The sequence below is a fragment of the Gymnoscopelus microlampas genome, assembly GCF_963454915.1.
Source record: "Gymnoscopelus microlampas genome assembly, chromosome: 1".
Taxonomy (NCBI): Eukaryota; Metazoa; Chordata; class Actinopteri; order Myctophiformes; family Myctophidae; genus Gymnoscopelus; species Gymnoscopelus microlampas.
This window is the reverse complement of record NC_139962.1, coordinates 26,609,202-26,627,214: the sequence shown is the minus strand read 5'-3', so window position 1 is coordinate 26,627,214 and position 18,013 is coordinate 26,609,202. Positions and strand designations below refer to the sequence as shown.

The 18,013-nt window shown below is 39.5% G+C and overlaps 1 protein-coding gene across 1 annotated transcript; it reads left to right on the top strand.

Moving 5' to 3' along the window:
• Window positions 1–411: 411 nt before the first annotated feature.
• Window positions 412–2,054, top strand: LOC311043351 (uncharacterized protein; the record flags this gene model as incomplete). Its single annotated transcript, XM_084054568.1, has 4 exons — window positions 412–453; window positions 1,365–1,577; window positions 1,696–1,770; window positions 1,911–2,054. The coding sequence occupies 4 exons, from the start codon at window positions 412–414 to the stop codon at window positions 2,052–2,054; spliced, it is 474 nt and encodes a 157-aa protein (XP_083910694.1).
• Between the last annotated feature and the right edge of the window lie 15,959 nt (window positions 2,055–18,013).

Genomic DNA, 18,013 nt, shown 5'->3' with positions numbered 1-18,013 from the left:
TGGGGAGTATCTATTTTACAATATACAAAATGTTATGGCTTCAACCCAGCTACTAGCCAGGTCAACAAGTATAGTAATGGTTCCACATGTATTATATGGTGAGACATTCCCAAGTACATTACAAGGTATTTAATATCTATTATCAGGCTGGGGAAAATAGGTGCTGAATCTTATACTCACAAAACATGACATCATAATATAAGGAAAACGTGAAATGTCTTCTGAGTATTTACAACTTGTTTGCAAATAGCAGATATGCCATTTACTCTATATACACAGGGTATTGTCTCCTCACAATATCTCAGATCAGAACAATAAGGTAAAAAAAAAAGAGGCAAGTTTGCTTTAACAATAATTTATTTTGAGATCTTCAACACCACTGGGGACTGGACTGTGAACTACTATGTGACGATGGATTCCTTGGACCCCCATGGCCGCAACCCAGAACTCTGCGTCGGCGCAACCACACTTTGCAATTGCCCTGAATTGTGAAAATTCTAGTTCAGTCTTATGCTAGATGTGCTCCTGTTTCTGCTCAACATTGTAACAGGGCCTTTTATTTATATGGTATATATTTTACCACAAATGTTTAGCAAAATGTCATGATTCCCAAATCATACCCCATCAACCAAGACAGTTAATAATGGAAAATTATATTATTGAGCATCGGAACACACGTTTAATATGTCCATAATGATTGATGAAGAGCATAGAGTTAAAAGGGACCAAAAAAATAGAGTTAAAAGCGCCCTCTATGTCTTGTCCGTCAGACTGCAGATGGACCCTTCAGATATCTTCCCAAATCTCGCGAGAGTGTGTTGCTGGGATAGAGAAAAGTCAATAACAAAGTTGATTTCCTCCTCAGTTGTGTCTCTAAAAAAAGCCATTTTCGTATGAAAATCTTGTACATATTGTGTGTCTTGTGACGATTGGGTCCAATATTTAGTTCAGTAACCATGGAGCTAAGGAATGGTTCAGAAGCTGTGTTCACGTTCACAAAATAAATATTGGAATTGGTCTATTTGTTCTATTTGATGCCTCTTTGTTATGCATCTTTTGGGAGGCCAAATACAGGCTTATATTTTTGTAACTGTCATTATTCGACTGTTCTCTTGGGATAAAAAAACTAAAACAAAACAATTAAACGTCAACGGTATAGTTTGAATTACCGGCTTGCTCCTCCGGACGCGAAACGTAACGTCTGGGGGGTGACAGATACATTTTTACACCCACCCTTTGTTATTGTGGTCCAAGTGAAGACGATGATTACTTTTAATTGAAAGTCATGTGTAATAATTAAAAGTAACTTCCCCTACACTGTCTATGAATTGACCTTCCTTCTCTCCGTGTCTTCCGGGTTGCAGTTGGAGGTTTTTCACCTGCTGTCTCCAGAACAGAAGGCTGAGCTGCTACTGAGGCCTGAGGTTGCAGGCCTGGACAACGGGACCCTCAGCCTGGTCTTCCACAGCTTGATGACCGGTGGTCCTGGGCCCACCCCCACCTCCACCCCCGGATACACATACACCTCACATAGCCCCTACTCACCACCATCACCACCACAGAATAGCTTCAGAGAGGTTGCATAGCTTTAAATATTATACATTTCTTTCATCCAATTAAACTTTTACCAGATTGTTCATGGTAATCTTCATAACCTTAAACAATATTATTTTGTTCTTTTTGAAACACTTGCAGGTGGTGAATGGGTTGATGGGAGCTTTCAGACCTGTTGGGAGCCTCGTCAGTGAGTTTGTGTCTCTCACACGTGAGGTACATCCAGCGTACATACATATACTATATGCATATATGAGAAGCCAATTACTTGTTTTTATATGACTAGTTTATTATGATTATGCATATTACATCTGCTAACCTGACCCTGACATTCCTATCTATCTGTTGCTCTCCAGAGAAATGTATCCGAGATCGGAAGCATGACTCTGACCCAGACCCTGCTGAACTGGACCCTAGCTGAGCTGGCTGGCATGTACACGCCATGTTGTTCGCCCCCATCACAGACTTCTATGACCTCAACCGTGACTTCTCTGGAGTGAGTGTGGACAATCTGAACATTTTTACTGAAAACATTGATTTGACTGTTTGTACTTGACACTACAATTTCAGTAACTTAATAACCTTTCAACCTGGTGTATATTTTGGGCATGTCATCACAGGATTGCAAGATTTTCAAAAACGTAATAGCTGATTTGCGAGTGTGACATTATAATTCGATTACGTATAAAATAGGGCTTCAGTGGTTAAATCTCATATCCTGCCCTCTCCCTGTCTGTCTGTCTCTTGTCTTAAACTATTACTGATAATGACAGTCAAATCCACTGACATTGGATCTCAGGGAGAACATTGTACAGATGATCTTCAAACCTTCACATTATAACTAACATATAACAGTTATACAGGACAATATAGATAGCTTACAGTCCAATTTCAATGCTGTGATACTAATAGTTCTGATGTCAAATTTTTTCAAATTATTTTCATGAATGAACCGAAACCTTTAACCACTTCATTGACCAGAGTCCCCCAGGGGTCTATATTAGGCCGCCTATTTTTTTCCCTGTACACAAAATCGATCTATGAGCTTGTAGATCTGCTATTTTCACAGATTTCATGTGCTTAAGTTTATTCATATTTTTTTTCCCTTTTTTTTCTGTCTTAGGGTATAACAACCACAACCTTGACAGAGGATAACATCAGTTTTGGGTAACATGTGCTGTAAGATTGGTGCGGCTTATATTACGAATTCTCACTCATCCATCCTGGAGAAACTAAAGAACTGCCCAAATATCAACACAAATCGAGCGGCTGCCATGGAAACCCTCCTGTTGTCAGGGACAACGACATACGGGTAAGCAACGACAAGCACAGTTCAGTTATTAGCAGTGGTGGAAAAAGTATTCAAACTTTTTACTTACAATAAGTAAAAGTATCAATACAGCAATGTAGAAACACTCTGTTACAAGTAAAAGTCCGGTAATCATAATTGACTTGAGTAAAAGTACAAAAGTATTGGCATCAAAATATACTTAAAGTACCAAAAGTAGTTCAAGTACTCATTATGCAGAATGTTTTTCAAGTCTATAAAATGCATAAAAATATTTTGAAAATAGCAGATCTACAAGCTCACAATATGCATTGTGAACTTGTTGATCAGCTATTTTCAAATAGGCGAAATGTATATAGGGCTGAAGTGGTTTTGTAATAATAATCAAAATCTACAAAGTAACTTGTGGCTAAAGTTTTCAAATAATAATGATTTATTATTTATATTTGCCTCTGAGATGTAGTGAAGTAGAAGTAAAAGTACTGAAAATTGGAAATACTCCAGTAAAGTAAAAAATACCTCAGAATTGTACTTATGTACAGTACTTGAGTACATGCACTTAGTTAATTTACACCACTGATAATAAAATGCCCAAAATAGGGTCACCAGTCTGCCTGTGGGATTTAAAAATATTTAATAAGTGAAAAGTATCAACAAGAGCATACGACAAACAACTACATGGGATCCAATGGATAACAGGTTATTTTCCCCATTTGCTGAAAAGTAACCTCCGACAATTTGAACGTTGATGATGTTTTTTGTTTTTCAATGACAACTGAAATACCGTATTAAATGTTTTTGTGCACCCAGAGATCCTGCAACATGGAATAGAGACACTTTGAACAACCTGGGTATTCTGCCACTGTACTTATCATTGACCTTCTACGATAAGTTTGATAAAGTGAGTAATAGATTGCCTTGGCTCTGTTAAAGGGATAGTTCACCCAAAAAAATACTTTGTTTCTATCGATTAGTCACCCCATGGAGACTTGAATTCATGGATTTTTTTTTTGTTTTTGTCGCATTCCTAAGCCAATAATTTGATGACCAGCGGTTCCGGTGGGAGACACAAAGGAGACTCTTTGTGTCTCCTACCGGAACCGCTGCCGGTCATCAAATGCCACTCCTATGAATTCAAGTCTCCATGGGGTGACTAATCGATAGGAAAAAAATGTCATTTTCGGGGTGAACTATCCCTTTAACATCATTTCCACTTTTCTGTTGCTTTGTGCATTTGGTCATGTCTGTCTGTTTGTCCATCACTTTTATTGAGATTGGCGTTTTCATTTTGCCCGAGCAGAAAATAAGCAACAGTTCCTGAAGGCATTCCTTAAAGTCCTTTGGCGGGATGGAGTGAAGAGGTGGAAGAAGAGGAGAATGAAGAAAGCCATCAGGCATTCCATTAGGAACAGCAGGACAAAACGATCCACCAGTAAGTCTCAGCTCCTATTTCTGCCTGCTGTCATCTCTCAGTGGAGTCAGTGGTTCCCAAACGTTTTGGCTCGAGACCAAAAAGATAAATGTGATGTCTCCCTGGGAACATAGCTTATTTACAAACGCACAACGTTGTGCACTTGTAGATGTAGATACGCTATGTTCACTACTTCTTAAAAGTATTATACATTATACAAGTATTATGCACGGTGGGACAAATCACACAGGTGACGATCGGCGACGAGACCTTCCCCTTCGACTACGACGACGAGACACAGTTCAACTCTTGCCTCAGCGCGACGACTTTGAAACACAACCTGGCCGCCATCTTGGACAAAGTGGACCAAGAGGAGTACGCCAGCATTGTTCTCACCAAGCTGCAAGAGGTGGGTCACTGAATATGAAGCAACATCCCCCCAAATGGACCAGTAAAGGTCCATGTTTTAGATTGTCTGAGTTCAATTAACCACTTTCAACCTGGCGTGCCTATTTTGGGCATGTCATTACAGGCGAAACTTAAAGGTAGGGTAAGTGATTTACTTTTGTTAAAATAAGTGTGAAATAGCTCTATATTCTGATAGTAATCGTTGCTATAGAGTGTTTGTTCAGTAAAATGAGTCTCTATGTCTCTCCAGCTCTTTATTAAACAGAAAATGCATTTTCAGTACTCTCTCCTGATTGGCTTAAATGTTGTCACCTACCTGAAAATGTACATAATTCTGTTTACTAAAGAGCTGGAGAGACCCCTGTGACCGAACAAACGCTCTGTAGCAATTATTACTATCAGAATATAGTATAACGTTTTAACAAAACAAAAAAAAACATCAATTACCCTACCTTTAAAGATCTGCTAGATATTTTTGAAAATAGCACTAGCATATAAAACAAAATATATAATAAGGCTTAAGTGGTCAACAATTGGTATTTTCTTGTGCGCCTGGCTTATTTCATCCAATTAAATGATAACTTCATGAAGACATTTGGAAAGTCTGTTTCCAATGTATTTTGCATTGTATTCTTGCATGTGAGGCTGTTGTCCTTTTACCATAATATTTAATATTGTCTGACCACATTACCACCAAGATAAAAGTCTTGTAAACGTATTGCATGAATGAACAGGTATCGCAAATAAAGTGATTCCAGTTGCATTTCTGATCTGGTGTCCCGTCTAATATGTCTCTATCCACTAATATGTCTCTATCCACAACGTCAGGCCTATGTCAGTGAGTCGTTCATCCCAGAAGAGAAAGTCCAGGAGCTGGGGCCTGCGTCACGCAACGCCACTACTGATGACATCAGCATGTGGAACATCACACAGATTGACACACTGTGTTCTTTAATGGACTCTTCAGATGGGGAGTGGGATTCAGCTCTGGTAAGTATACAAATGATCTTTCATTGATTGATGGTGTTATTGACAAATATACATGGGGGCGGCAGTGGCTCAGGAGGTAGAGCGTCTGTTTGTCTGTCTGTCTGTCTGGCTGGCTGGCTGGCTGGCTGGCTGGCAGGCAGGCAGTGTAATCAGTGTAAAAGTGAGAAAACATAATGCGTTGTGATTATATTTACACGTTTTTGCATGTGTGTTCGTAAATGTGTGCAGTGTGCAGTGGTGGAAAAAGTACTCAAATTGTTTACTTAAGTAAAAGTAACAGTACTGCAATATAAAAATACTCTGTTACAAGTAAAAGTCCAGAATTCAAAATGTACTTGAGTAAAAGTACAAAAGTGTTGGCATCAAAATGTACTTAAAGTACCAAAAGTAAAAGTACAAAATATTTGAAAATAGCAGATCTACAAGCTCACGTCGCGTCGCGAAGGTTCATGTGTAAAGAGTTTTGTGCAAAGTACTCAAAAATCCCAGGAGGAGATACATTTTAACTATTGCAGTTTTATGAAAATTATTCATCTGCCCCTAACACATACATGCAGACTCACAGAACTGTACTTAAGTACAATTTTGAGGTATGTTGGGGCCAACAAGGCCGTGGCCCGGTCTGTAAACCCTGCTTGCCCCTGTGTAGGGGCAAGATCCGCCAGGGGAAAAAAACAAAAAATCAACATAACAACATTAGCAGCCCCTCACCCTATTCTGTTGTAGCCAACCACAGCAAGTCGCCTTTGTTTTCAAAGGAGGCTCATTTGCAATCGGGGAATAGAGGGTATGCGCATGCTTAAAGTGAATGGCACATGGAGTGGCAAAGCGAGTGGCAAAGCAACATGCAAAGTAGACTGAGAGAACGAGAGCAATCTATGGTCTCGAAGGGCGGATCCAAAACCATAAGGCCGGAGCAGTGCGCGTCCTCCGATTGCTTCACCAATCTATGTCCCCGCCTCCCCTCCCTCCCCCCCCCCCCCCCCCCCCCGGTCTGTGCACGGAGCAGGCTGACGTCATCAAATTTAGAGCGACGCCCCTCTGCACTCTGGTTGGTTAGGAGTTAACAAGGTCCTAAGACCATCGTTCCTGCACCGTTCGCCCAGTCTTTTTTCTTTTGAAACAAAAAAAAAGGCTGGGATTCCGAGGCTACATGCAAAGTGAGTTTAACATTGTTTAATGTTGTGTAATGCAATCAGATATGACTTTTCTGTTTGGATGCATGGGCTGTCAAGGCCAGAAAGTATTTTTTTGACACTCAGTAGGCATTCCTGCATAACTTCCGGGTTTGATAAAACCTGTGATCAGTGTTGCCATGTCTGCTTATTATAAGTGACTTTGGGCTTGTTTGTTTGCAAAGTGGCTTATAACGTTTTCTGGGCTTGTTTTCTGGGCTTGTTTCTAAACTGTAGTTGCTTATTTGGGCTTCCTTTCTAAAGGTTATTTAAACCAGTGGTTCTCAAACATTTTCATATCAAAGACCCCCAAATTAATATTAATATGTATTTGACCACGGGCCCCCATCTGATAGCAGTATTTGATATCCCTTTGAGATTTATTTTAAAATGGCAGACTTTTTTTAATGTATAACTTGTCACTTTAGAATTAAAACAATGAGAAGATAGTCTGTCTACAGACTTAACACTATATTGTAAATAAGTCAAGAAGCAAGTCAAGACGCTGGTATGGAACTCCTGGTTTACTAGGATGGGGTTCAATTCCCTGCGGTGTCTGCTGATTGCAGGTTGCTGTAGTCTGTTACGTTCCTTATGAAACTACTGTATCAAACTGCCATAACAAACTACGGTAGCACTTTACAATAATGACCCGTTATAAAGCATTTATAAACGTTTATAAGTAGTTTGTAGACTATTAACAAATCATTAACAACCTGATTGTTGACATTCGTAAATGATTACTAAAACCTTTATAACTACAGTTACAAATCATTTGTAAAGTATTAGTAAGTAGTGAACTATTCATGAATAAGCCATTTATATACATCTGTAAAAGATTATTAAATCATTTGTAACGACCCATTCTAAAGCATTTAATGGGTCAATGGGTTGAGACACAGTATACATGATCCAGAGGCCATGAGTTCAAATCCCATTGATGTCTTTCCTATGATTCTTTCCTTTGCAGACTGGCTTCCAGAAGATCAACTGAAAACTACCAGGAAGGCTGTACTTGTCAGCCATCTGTTAGCTCAATGGGTTGAGACGCAGTATTCATGATCCAGAGGCCATGAGTTCAAATCCCATTGATGTCTTTCCTATGATTATTTCCTTTGCAGACTGGCTTCCAGAAGATCAACTAAAAACTACCAGGAAGGCTGTACTTGTCAGCCATCTGTTAGCTCAATGGGTTGAGACGCAGTATTCATGATCCAGAGGCCATGAGTTCAAATCCCATTGATGTCTTTCCTATGATTCTTTCCTTTGCAGACTGGCTTCCAGAAGATCAACTGAAAACTACGAGGAAGGCTGTACTTGTCAGCCATCTGTTAGCTCAATGGGTTGAGACGCAGTATACATGATCCAGAGGCCATGAGTTCAAATCCCACTGGTGTCTTTACTGTGATGCTTTCCTTTGCAGACTAACTTCTAGAAAAACAAGTTAAAACCACCAGAAAACCTGTAACTCTCAGCCAACAGCATAGCTCGACTGGTAGAGCGTCTGTCCAATAACATGACTTGACTTGACTTGAGTGGGTTCGATTCCCACTCGAGTCAAGTGTCCCCGGTAACTTGAGGCAATGGATAAATTGACTGATATCTTTAGTGATGCTTCCCTTTGCAGACTAACTTCTAGAAAAACAAGTTAAAACCACCAGGAAACCTGTAACTCTCAGCCAACAGCTTAGCTCAACTGGTAGAGCGTCTGTCCAATAACATGACTTGACCTGACTTGAGTGGGTTCGATTCCCACTCCGAGTCATGTGTCCCCGGTAACTTGGGGCAACGGATAAATTGACTGATATTTGCAGAATAACTTCTAGAAAAACAAGTTAAAACCACCAGGAAACCTGTAACTCTCAGCCAACAGCTTAGCTCAACTGGTAGAGCGTCTGTTCAATAACTTGACTTGACTTGACTTGAGTGGGTTCGATTCCCACTCGAGGCAAGTGTCCCCGGTAACTTGGGGCAACGGATAAATTGACTGATATCCGTAGAATAACTTGTAACCCTAAGTTAACTGGGACACTTGACTCGAGCGGGAATCGAACCCACTCAAGTCAAGTCAATTCATGTTATTGGACAGACACTCTACCAGTCGAGCTATGCTGTTGGCTGAGAGTTACAGGTTTCCTGCTTGTTTTAACTTGTTTTCTAGAAGTTAGTCTGCAAAGGGAAGCATCACTAAGGATATCAGTCAATTTATCCGTTGCCCCAAGATACCGGGGACACTTGACTCAAGTGGGAATCGAACCCACTCAAGTCAAGTCAAGTCATGTTATTGGACAGATGCTCTACCAGTTGAGCTATGCTGTAGGCTGAGAGTTACAGGTTTCCTGGTGGTTTTAACTTGTTTTTTTAGAAGTTAGTCTGCAAAGGGAAGCATCACTAAGGATATCAGTCAATTTATCCGTTACCCCAAGTTAACGGGGACACTTGACTCGAGTGGGAATCGAACCCACTCAAGTCAAGTCAAGTCATGTTATTGGACAGACGCTCTACCAGTTGAGCTATGCTGTTGGCTGAGAGTTACAGGTTTCCTGGTGGTTTTAACTTGTTTTTCTAGAAGTTAGTCTGCAAAGGGAAGCATCACTAAGGATATCAGTCAATTTATCCGTTGCCCCAAGTTACCGGGGACACTTGACTCGAGTGGGAATCGAACCCACTCAAGTCAAGTCAAGTCATGTTATTGGACAGACGCTCTACCAGTCGAGCTATGCTGTTGGCTGAGAGTTACAGGTTTTCTGGTGGTTTTAACTTGTTTTTCTAGAAGTTAGTCTGCAAAGGGAAGCATCACAGTAAAGACACCAGTGCGATTTGAACTCTTGGCCTCTGGATCATGTATACTGCGTCTCAACCCATTGAGTTAACAGATGGCTGACAAGTACAGCCTTCCTGGTAGTTTTCAGTTGATCTTCTGGAAGCCAGTCTGCAAAGGAAAGAATCATAGGAAAGACATCAATGGGATTTGAACTCATGGCCTCTGGATCATGAATACTGCGTCTCAACCCATTGAGCTAACAGATGGCTGACAAGTACAGCCTTCCTGGTAGTTTTCAGTTGATCTTCTGGGAGCCAGTCTGCAAAGGAAAGAATCATAGGAAAGACATCAATGGGATTTGAACTCATGGCCTCTGGATCATGTATACTGCGTCTCAACCCATTGAGCTAACAGATGGCTGACAAGTACAGCCTTAATGGTAGTTTTCAGTTGATCTTCTGGAAGCCAGTCTGCAAAGGAAAGAATCATAGGAAAGACATCAATGGGATTTGAACTCATGGCCTCTGGATCATGTATACTGCGTCTCAACCCATTGAGCTAACAGTTGGATGACAAATACAGCCTTCCTGGTAGTTTTCAGTTGATCTTCTGGAAGCCAGTCTGCAAAGGAAAGAATCATAGGAAAGACATCAATGGGATTTGAATTCATGGCCTCTGGATCATGAATACTGCGTCTCAACCCATTGAGCTAACAGATGGCTGACAAGTACAGCCTTCCTGGTAGTTTTCAGTTGATCTTCTGGAAGCCAGTCTGCAAAGGAAAGAATCATAGGAAAGACATCAATGGGATTTGAACTCATGGCCTCTGGATCATGTATACTGTGTCTCAACCCATTGAGCTAACAGTTGGATGACAAATATAGCCTTCCTGGTAGTTTTCAGTTGATCTTCTGGAAGCCAGTCTGCAAAGGAAAGAATCATAGGAAAGACATCAATGGGATTTGAACTCATGGCCTCTGGATCATGAATACTGCGTCTCAACCCATTGAGCTAACAGATGGCTGACAAGTACAGCCTTCCTGGTGCTTTGACTTGAACAACAAACAAGACAAATAACTTTAAAAAAAATGTGTTACAGCATAAATATAAATCTTTTTCATGGGGGGCCCTGACACTACATCTTTTCACATTGGGGTCCACTGCCCAAATACATGTCAATTTGGGGGGTTGACAACAAAAAGTTTCAGAACCACAGATTCCAAGGAAACAGCTGTAGGTGAATGGATAGAGTCACTGACTAGTGAGCCGCAGGTAACAGGTTCAAGCCTCAGCTACAGCAGCAAGTCAGGATGTCAAATCAAATAGGTATTATTAGGAGTGAAATGGTTGTGTTTCTTCACCCCAACTGCACATGACATCAGTTTACATGTACGTTATTTTCAGTGATGAAGACAAACCGCACAGACGTTCACTGTACTTTAGTACATTTTGTAAACTTATGACTCTGAGTAGAGTATAGCCTGACTTAAACAAACAAATAACAACTTAGTATAGTCAGATTATTTTTTACACAACTTACATTTTGTAATCAAACTACCGAAACGAAAGTTGGTCACCACCGAAACGAAAGTTAAATCCGAAATAATCACTAAGTGTGGAGGCCAAAATCGTCCCCCCAAAAACCTGTTAGGAGTACGTTTCAGGCAATTTAGAGTTGATTGGTAGTACTTTGTAGTGACTTTTTTGGTCCCTAACACCACAAATGGTTTACATACTCTTTACGAATGTCTTACGCATCATTTGCTTAACATGAATGATAATTCTAGTAATTGTTTGGTGTCTGCATTCATGAAAGCCAGGTAGTTTGCAACAGGTAAGGAGAAAGTCCACATTAACAGACAGTCATAAATGATGAACTGTCTTCACTTTACTGTAGGGCACATAATAACATGTACAAAGGATTTATAGATATTTTAGGAATGTTTTACAAAGCATGTTAAACATGAACAAACACATTAAAGGAGAATTCCGGTCATTTTAAGTGTTATGTTTGATGTGTGTCAAATCACTTACCAACGTAGGAATGAAAATCGCGTAACTCCACAGAGCCCCCTATCGACCCCCACCGTTGTCATTATAGGAGGATATAGGATAGCCCAAATTCGCCTATTTTAACCAATGCGAAGTCTGTTTTTTTGCTTCTAGTACTCATTGTTGAGTCCCATGATAATGTAACAGGTGCTAAAACTCCCGACAAGCTAACGGCTAATAACAAACGAGCTAACGCTGGGGCTGCTTATCTCTCTGCATGGCAGCCCCAGGTTGCCAGGTCGGGAGAGAAACCAGCAACCAGCATTAGCTCGTTCTGTTATTAGCCGTTAGCTTGTCGGGAGTTTTAGCGCCTGTTACATTATCATGGGACTCAACAATGAGTACTAGAAGCAAAAAAAAAGACTTTGCATTGGTTAAAATAGGCGAATTTGGGCTATCCTATATCCTCCTATAATGACAACGGTGGGGGTCGATAGGGGGCTCTGTGGAGTTACGCGATTTTCATTCCTACGTTGGTAAGTGATTTGACACACATCAAACTTAACACTTAAAATGACAGGAATTCTCCTTTAACAGACAGTTGTAAATGATGAACTGTCTTCACTTTACTATAGGGCACATAATAACATGTACTAAGGATGTATAGATACTTTAGGAATGTTTAACAAAGCATATGTTAAACATGAACAAGCTACCAATAGCTTGTATATATTATGTAACATCAGTTACAAATGATTTAATAATCATTTACAGATGTATTATACATGGCTTATTCATGAATAGTTACTAATACCTTTATAGATGATTTGTAACCGTAGTTATAAAGGTTTTAGTAATCATTTACGAATGTCAATAAACAGGTTGTTAATGATTTGTTAATAGTCTACAAACTGCTTATAAACGTTTATAAATGCTTTAGAATGGGTCGTTACAAATGATTTAATAATCTTTTACAGATGTATATAAATGGCTTATTCATGAATAGTTCACTACTTACTAATACTTTACAAATGATTTGTAACTGTAGTTATAAAGGTTTTAGTAATCATTTACAAATGTCAACAAACAGGTTGTTAATGATTTGTTAATAGTCTACAAACTGCTTATAAACGTTTATAAATGCTTTATAACGGGTCATTATTGTAAAGTGCTACCCAAACGACCGTATCAAACTACCATCAGGTACTACCAGGAACGGCGTACCTGACGTTCCTGGAACTACCAGTTCCAGGAATTAGTCATGTCCAGAGTTTCGGTAGTGACCCAATGGTGAAAAAATACATTTGAATGTTAGGGACCAAAAAAAGTGTCACTACAAAGTACTACCAATCAACTATAAATTGCCTGAAACGTACTCCTAACAGGTTTTCGGGGGACGATTTTGGACTCCACACTTAGTGATTTTTTCGGATTAAACTTTTGTTTCGGTAGTGACCCAATGGTGAATTTACTAAGTCCAGAGCTCGATGAATGTTAGAGACAAAAAAAAATGTCACTACAAAGCACTACCAATCAACTCTAAATTGCCTGAAACGTACTCCTAACAGGTTTTCGGGGGGACGATTTTGGCCTCCACACTTAGTGATTTTTTCGGATTTAACTTTCGTTTCGGTAGGGACCAACTTTCGTTTCGGTAGTGACCCAATGGTGAATTTACTAAGTCCAAAGCTCGATGAATGTTAGGGACCCAAAAAAAATTCACTACAAAGTACTACCAATCAACTCTAAATTGCCTGAAACGTACTCCTAACAGGTTTTCGGGGGGACGATTTTGCCCTCCACACTTAGTGATTTTTTCGGATTTAACTTTCGTTTCGGTAGGGACCAACTTTTGTTTCGGTAGTGACCCAATGGTGAATTTACTAAGTCCAGAGCTCGATGAATGTTAGGGACAAAACAAAATGTCACTACAAAGTACTACCAATCAACTCTAAATTGCCTGAAACGTACTCCTAACAGGTTTTCGGGGGGACGATTTTGGCCTCCAAACTTAGTGATTTTTTCGGATTTAACTTTCGTTTCGGTAGGGACCAACTTTCGTTTCGGTAGTGACCCAATGGTGAATTTACTAAGTCCAGAGCTCGATGAATGTTAGGGACCCAAAAAAATGTCACTACAAAGTACTACCAATCAACTCTAAATTGCCTGAAACGTACTCCTAACAGGTTTTCGGGGGGACGATTTTGGCCTCCACACTTAGTGATTTTTTCGGATTTAACTTTCGTTTCGGTAGGGACCAACTTTCGTTTCGGTAGTGACCCAATGGTGAATTTACTAAGTCCAGAGCTCGATGAATGTTAGGGACAAAAAAAAATGTCACTACAAAGTACTACCAATCAACTCTAACTTGCCTGAAACGTACTCCTAACAGGTTTTCGGGGGGACGATTTTGCCCTCCACACTTAGTGATTTTTTCGGATTTAACTTCGTTTCGGTAGTGACACAATGGTGTCACTACCGAAACGAAAAAAACCAATCAACTTTAAATTGCCTGAAACGTGCTCCTAACAGGTTTTTGGGGGAACATTTGTTTTGTTTTTTTCGTTTTGGTAGTGACACCATTGTGTCACTACCGAAACGGAAAAAGAAATGACTAAGTCCAGAGCTCGATGAATGTTAGGGACCAAAAAAAAAGTCACTACCAATCAACTTTAAATTGCCTGAAACGTACTCCTAACAGGTTCTTGGGGGAACAATTTTTTTTCCCGTTTCGGTTGTGACACCATTGTGTCACTACCGAAACGGAAAAAAAATGACTAAGTCCAGAGCTCGATGAATGTTAGGGACCAAAAAAAAAGTCACTACCAATCAACTTTAAATTGCCTGAAACGTACTCCTAACATGTTTTTGGGGGAACTTTTTTTTTTTCGTTTCGGTAGCGACATCATTGTGTCACTACCGAAACGGAAAAAAAATTACTAAGTCCAGAGCTCGATGAATGTTAGAGACCAAAAAAAGTCACTACCAATCAACTTTAAATTGCCTGAAACGTACTCCTAACAGGTTTTTGGGGGAACAATTTTTTTTTCGTTTCGGTAGTGTCACTACCGAAACGGAAAAAAAATTACTAAGTCCAGAGCTCGATGAATGTTAGTGTGAACAAGGCCGTAATTGTATCACATTTGACTTGCAATTAGCTTGCGCTATTGCACTCTTCTCTTTAATAAATAATTTGAATCAAACTCACAACAATAAAATATAAATACACAATAAAGTGCTGGGTGCGTAATTATTGTGAGTCCAATCTGAATTTGGTTGTTTGTCGACTACGCCACTTTTGTTATAGAGGGAAAGTCCCCTTTTGAATACACTTTACTTCTTTCACAGGCTTCACAGGTTCGAGTTACTGGTAAGTTCAATACTTTGGTTTTGAGAATAAACACTTAGAAATCCCTTGAGGAACTGGACACGGATACAATGGATCAAAGGTAAGTAAATCATTTATTAGCCCTAAACAGGTGGCATCTGCGCCATAAAAACAATCAAAAATAAACAACTATACTAATAAAACCTAAAAATCTAAACACAAAACAACAATCTACACAACAACTATAAAATGAATTGTAAAAGTTGTGCAAAATGTGCAGGCTGGGTCACCAGGGGTTCTATGCAACAACTACTTCAAAAGTAAAGTGCGGTGCCAATAAAGTGCTTTTGGATACTCAACACGGGTTTGGTTCAGGGGAAACTCTGCATGTCCATATATGGGGGTAAGGGAAGTGGATTTTAGGCCAGTCGTCTTTGTCTTCTTTTCTTCTTCTCCTAACCCTAACCCTAACCCTAAAAAAAAATCACAGAAAAATCACTACCAATCAGCTTTAAATTGCCTGAAACGTGCTCCTAACAGGTTTTTGGGGGAACCATTTTTTTTTCTGTTTTCGTCACTCGTCACTTTTCGTCACTACCGAAACGGAAAAAAAAATTCACAAAAAAATCACTACCAATCAGCTTTAAATTGCCTGAAACGTGCTCCTAACAGGTTTTTGGGGGAACATTTTTTTTCTGTTTTCGTCACTCGTCACTTTTCATCACTACCGAAACGGAAAAAAAAATTCACAAAAAAATCACTACCAATCAGCTTTAAATTGCCTGAAACGTGCTCCTAACAGGTTTTTGGGGGAACAATTTTTTTTCTGTTTTCGTCACTCGTCACTTTTCGTCACTACCGAAACGGAAAAAAAGAATTCACAAAAAAGTCACCACCAATCAGCTTTAAATAGCCTGAAACGTGCTCCTAACAGGTTTTTGGGGGAACCATTTTTTTCCTGTTTTCGTCACTCGTCACTTTTCCTCACTACCGAAACGGAAAAAAAAATTCACAAAAAAATCACTACCAATCAGCTTTAAATTGCCTGAAACGTGCTCCTAACAGGTTATTGGGGGAACATTTTTTTTTCTGTTTTCGTCACTCGTCACTTTTCGTCACTACCGAAACGGAAAAAAAAAATCACTACCAATCAGCTTTAAATTGCCTGAAACGTGCTCCTAACAGGTTTTTGGGGGAACAATTTTTTTTCTGTTTTCGTCACTCGTCACTTTTCGTCACTACCGAAACGAAAAAAAAAAAATCACAAAAAAATCACTACCAATCAGCTTTAAATTGCCTGAAACGTGCTCCTAACAGGTTTTTGAGGGAACAATTTTTTTTCTGTTTTCGTCACTCGTCACTTTTCGTCACTACCGAAACGGGAAAAAAAATTCACAGAAAAATCACTACCAATCAGCTTTAAATTGCCTGAAACGTGCTCCTTACAGGTTTTTGGGGGAACAATTTTTTTTCTGTTTTCGTCACTCGTCACTTTTCGTCACTACCGAAACGGAAAAAAAAAATCACAAAAAAATCACTACCAATCAGCTTTAAATTGCCTGAAACGTGCTCCTAACAGGTTATTGGGGGAACAATTTTTTTTCTGTTTTCGTCACTCGTCACTTTTCGTCACTACCGAAACGGAAAAAAAAAATCACAAAAAAATCACTACCAATCAGCTTTAAATTGCCTGAAACGTGCTCCTAACAGGTTTTTGGGGGAACAATTTTTTTTCTGTTTTCGTCACTCGTCACTTTTCGTCACTACCGAAACGGGGAAAAAAAATCACAGAAAAATCACTACCAATCAGCTTTAAATTGCCTGAAACGTGCTCCTAACAGGTTATTGGGGGAACATTTTTTTTTCTGTTTTCGTCACTCGTCACTTTTCGTCACTACCGAAACGGGGGAAAAAAATCACAAAAAAATCACTACCAATCAGCTTTAAATTGCCTGAAACGTGCTCCTAACAGGTTTTTGGGGGAACAATTTTTTTTCTGTTTTCGTCACTCGTCACTTTTCGTCACTACCGAAACGGAAAAAAAAAATCACAGAAAAATCACTACCAATCAGCTTTAAATTGCCTGAAACGTGCTCCTAACAGGTTATTGGGGGAACAATTTTTTTTCTGTTTTCGTCACTCGTCACTTTTCGTCACTACCGAAACGGGGGAAAAAAATCACAAAAAAATCACTACCAATCAGCTTTAAATTGCCTGAAACGTGCTCCTAACAGGTTTTTGGGGGAACATTTTTTTTTCTGTTTTCGTCACTCGTCACTAGTCGTCACTACCGAAACGGGGGGAAAAAAATCGCAAAAAAATCACTACCAATCAGCTTTAAATTGCCTGAAACGTGCTCCTAACAGGTTTTTGGGGGAACATTTTTTTTCTGTTTTCGTCACTCGTCACTTTTCGTCACTACCGAAACGGAAAGAAAAATCCACAAAAAAATCACTACCAATCAGCTTTAAATTGCCTGAAACGTGCTCCTAACAGGTTTTTGGGGGAACAATTTTTTTTCTGTTTAAGTCACTCGTCACTTTTCGTCACTACCGAAACGGAAAAAAAGAATTCACAAAAAAGTCACCACCAATCAGCTTTAAATAGCCTGAAACGTGCTCCTAACAGGTTTTTGGGGGAACCATTTTTTTTCTGTTTTCGTCACTCGTCACTTTTCCTCACTACCGAAACGGGAAAAAAAAATCACAAAAAAATCACTACCAATCAGCTTTAAATTGCCTGAAACGTGCTCCTAACAGGTTTTTGGGGGAACAATTTTTTTTCTGTTTTCGTCACTCGTCACTTTTCGTCACTACCGAAACGGGAAAAGAAATTCACAAAAAAATCACTACCAATCAGCTTTAAATTGCCTGAAACATGCTCCTAACAGGTTTTTGGGGGAACATTTTTTTTTCTGTTTTCGTCACTCGTCACTTTTCGTCAATACCGATACGGAAAAAAAAAATCACAAAAAAATCACTACCAATCAGCTTTAAATTGCCTGAAACGTGCTCCTAACAGGTTTTTGGGGGAACAATTTTTTTTCTGTTTTCGTCACTTTTCGTCACTACCGAAACGGAAAAAAAGAATTCACAAAAAAGTC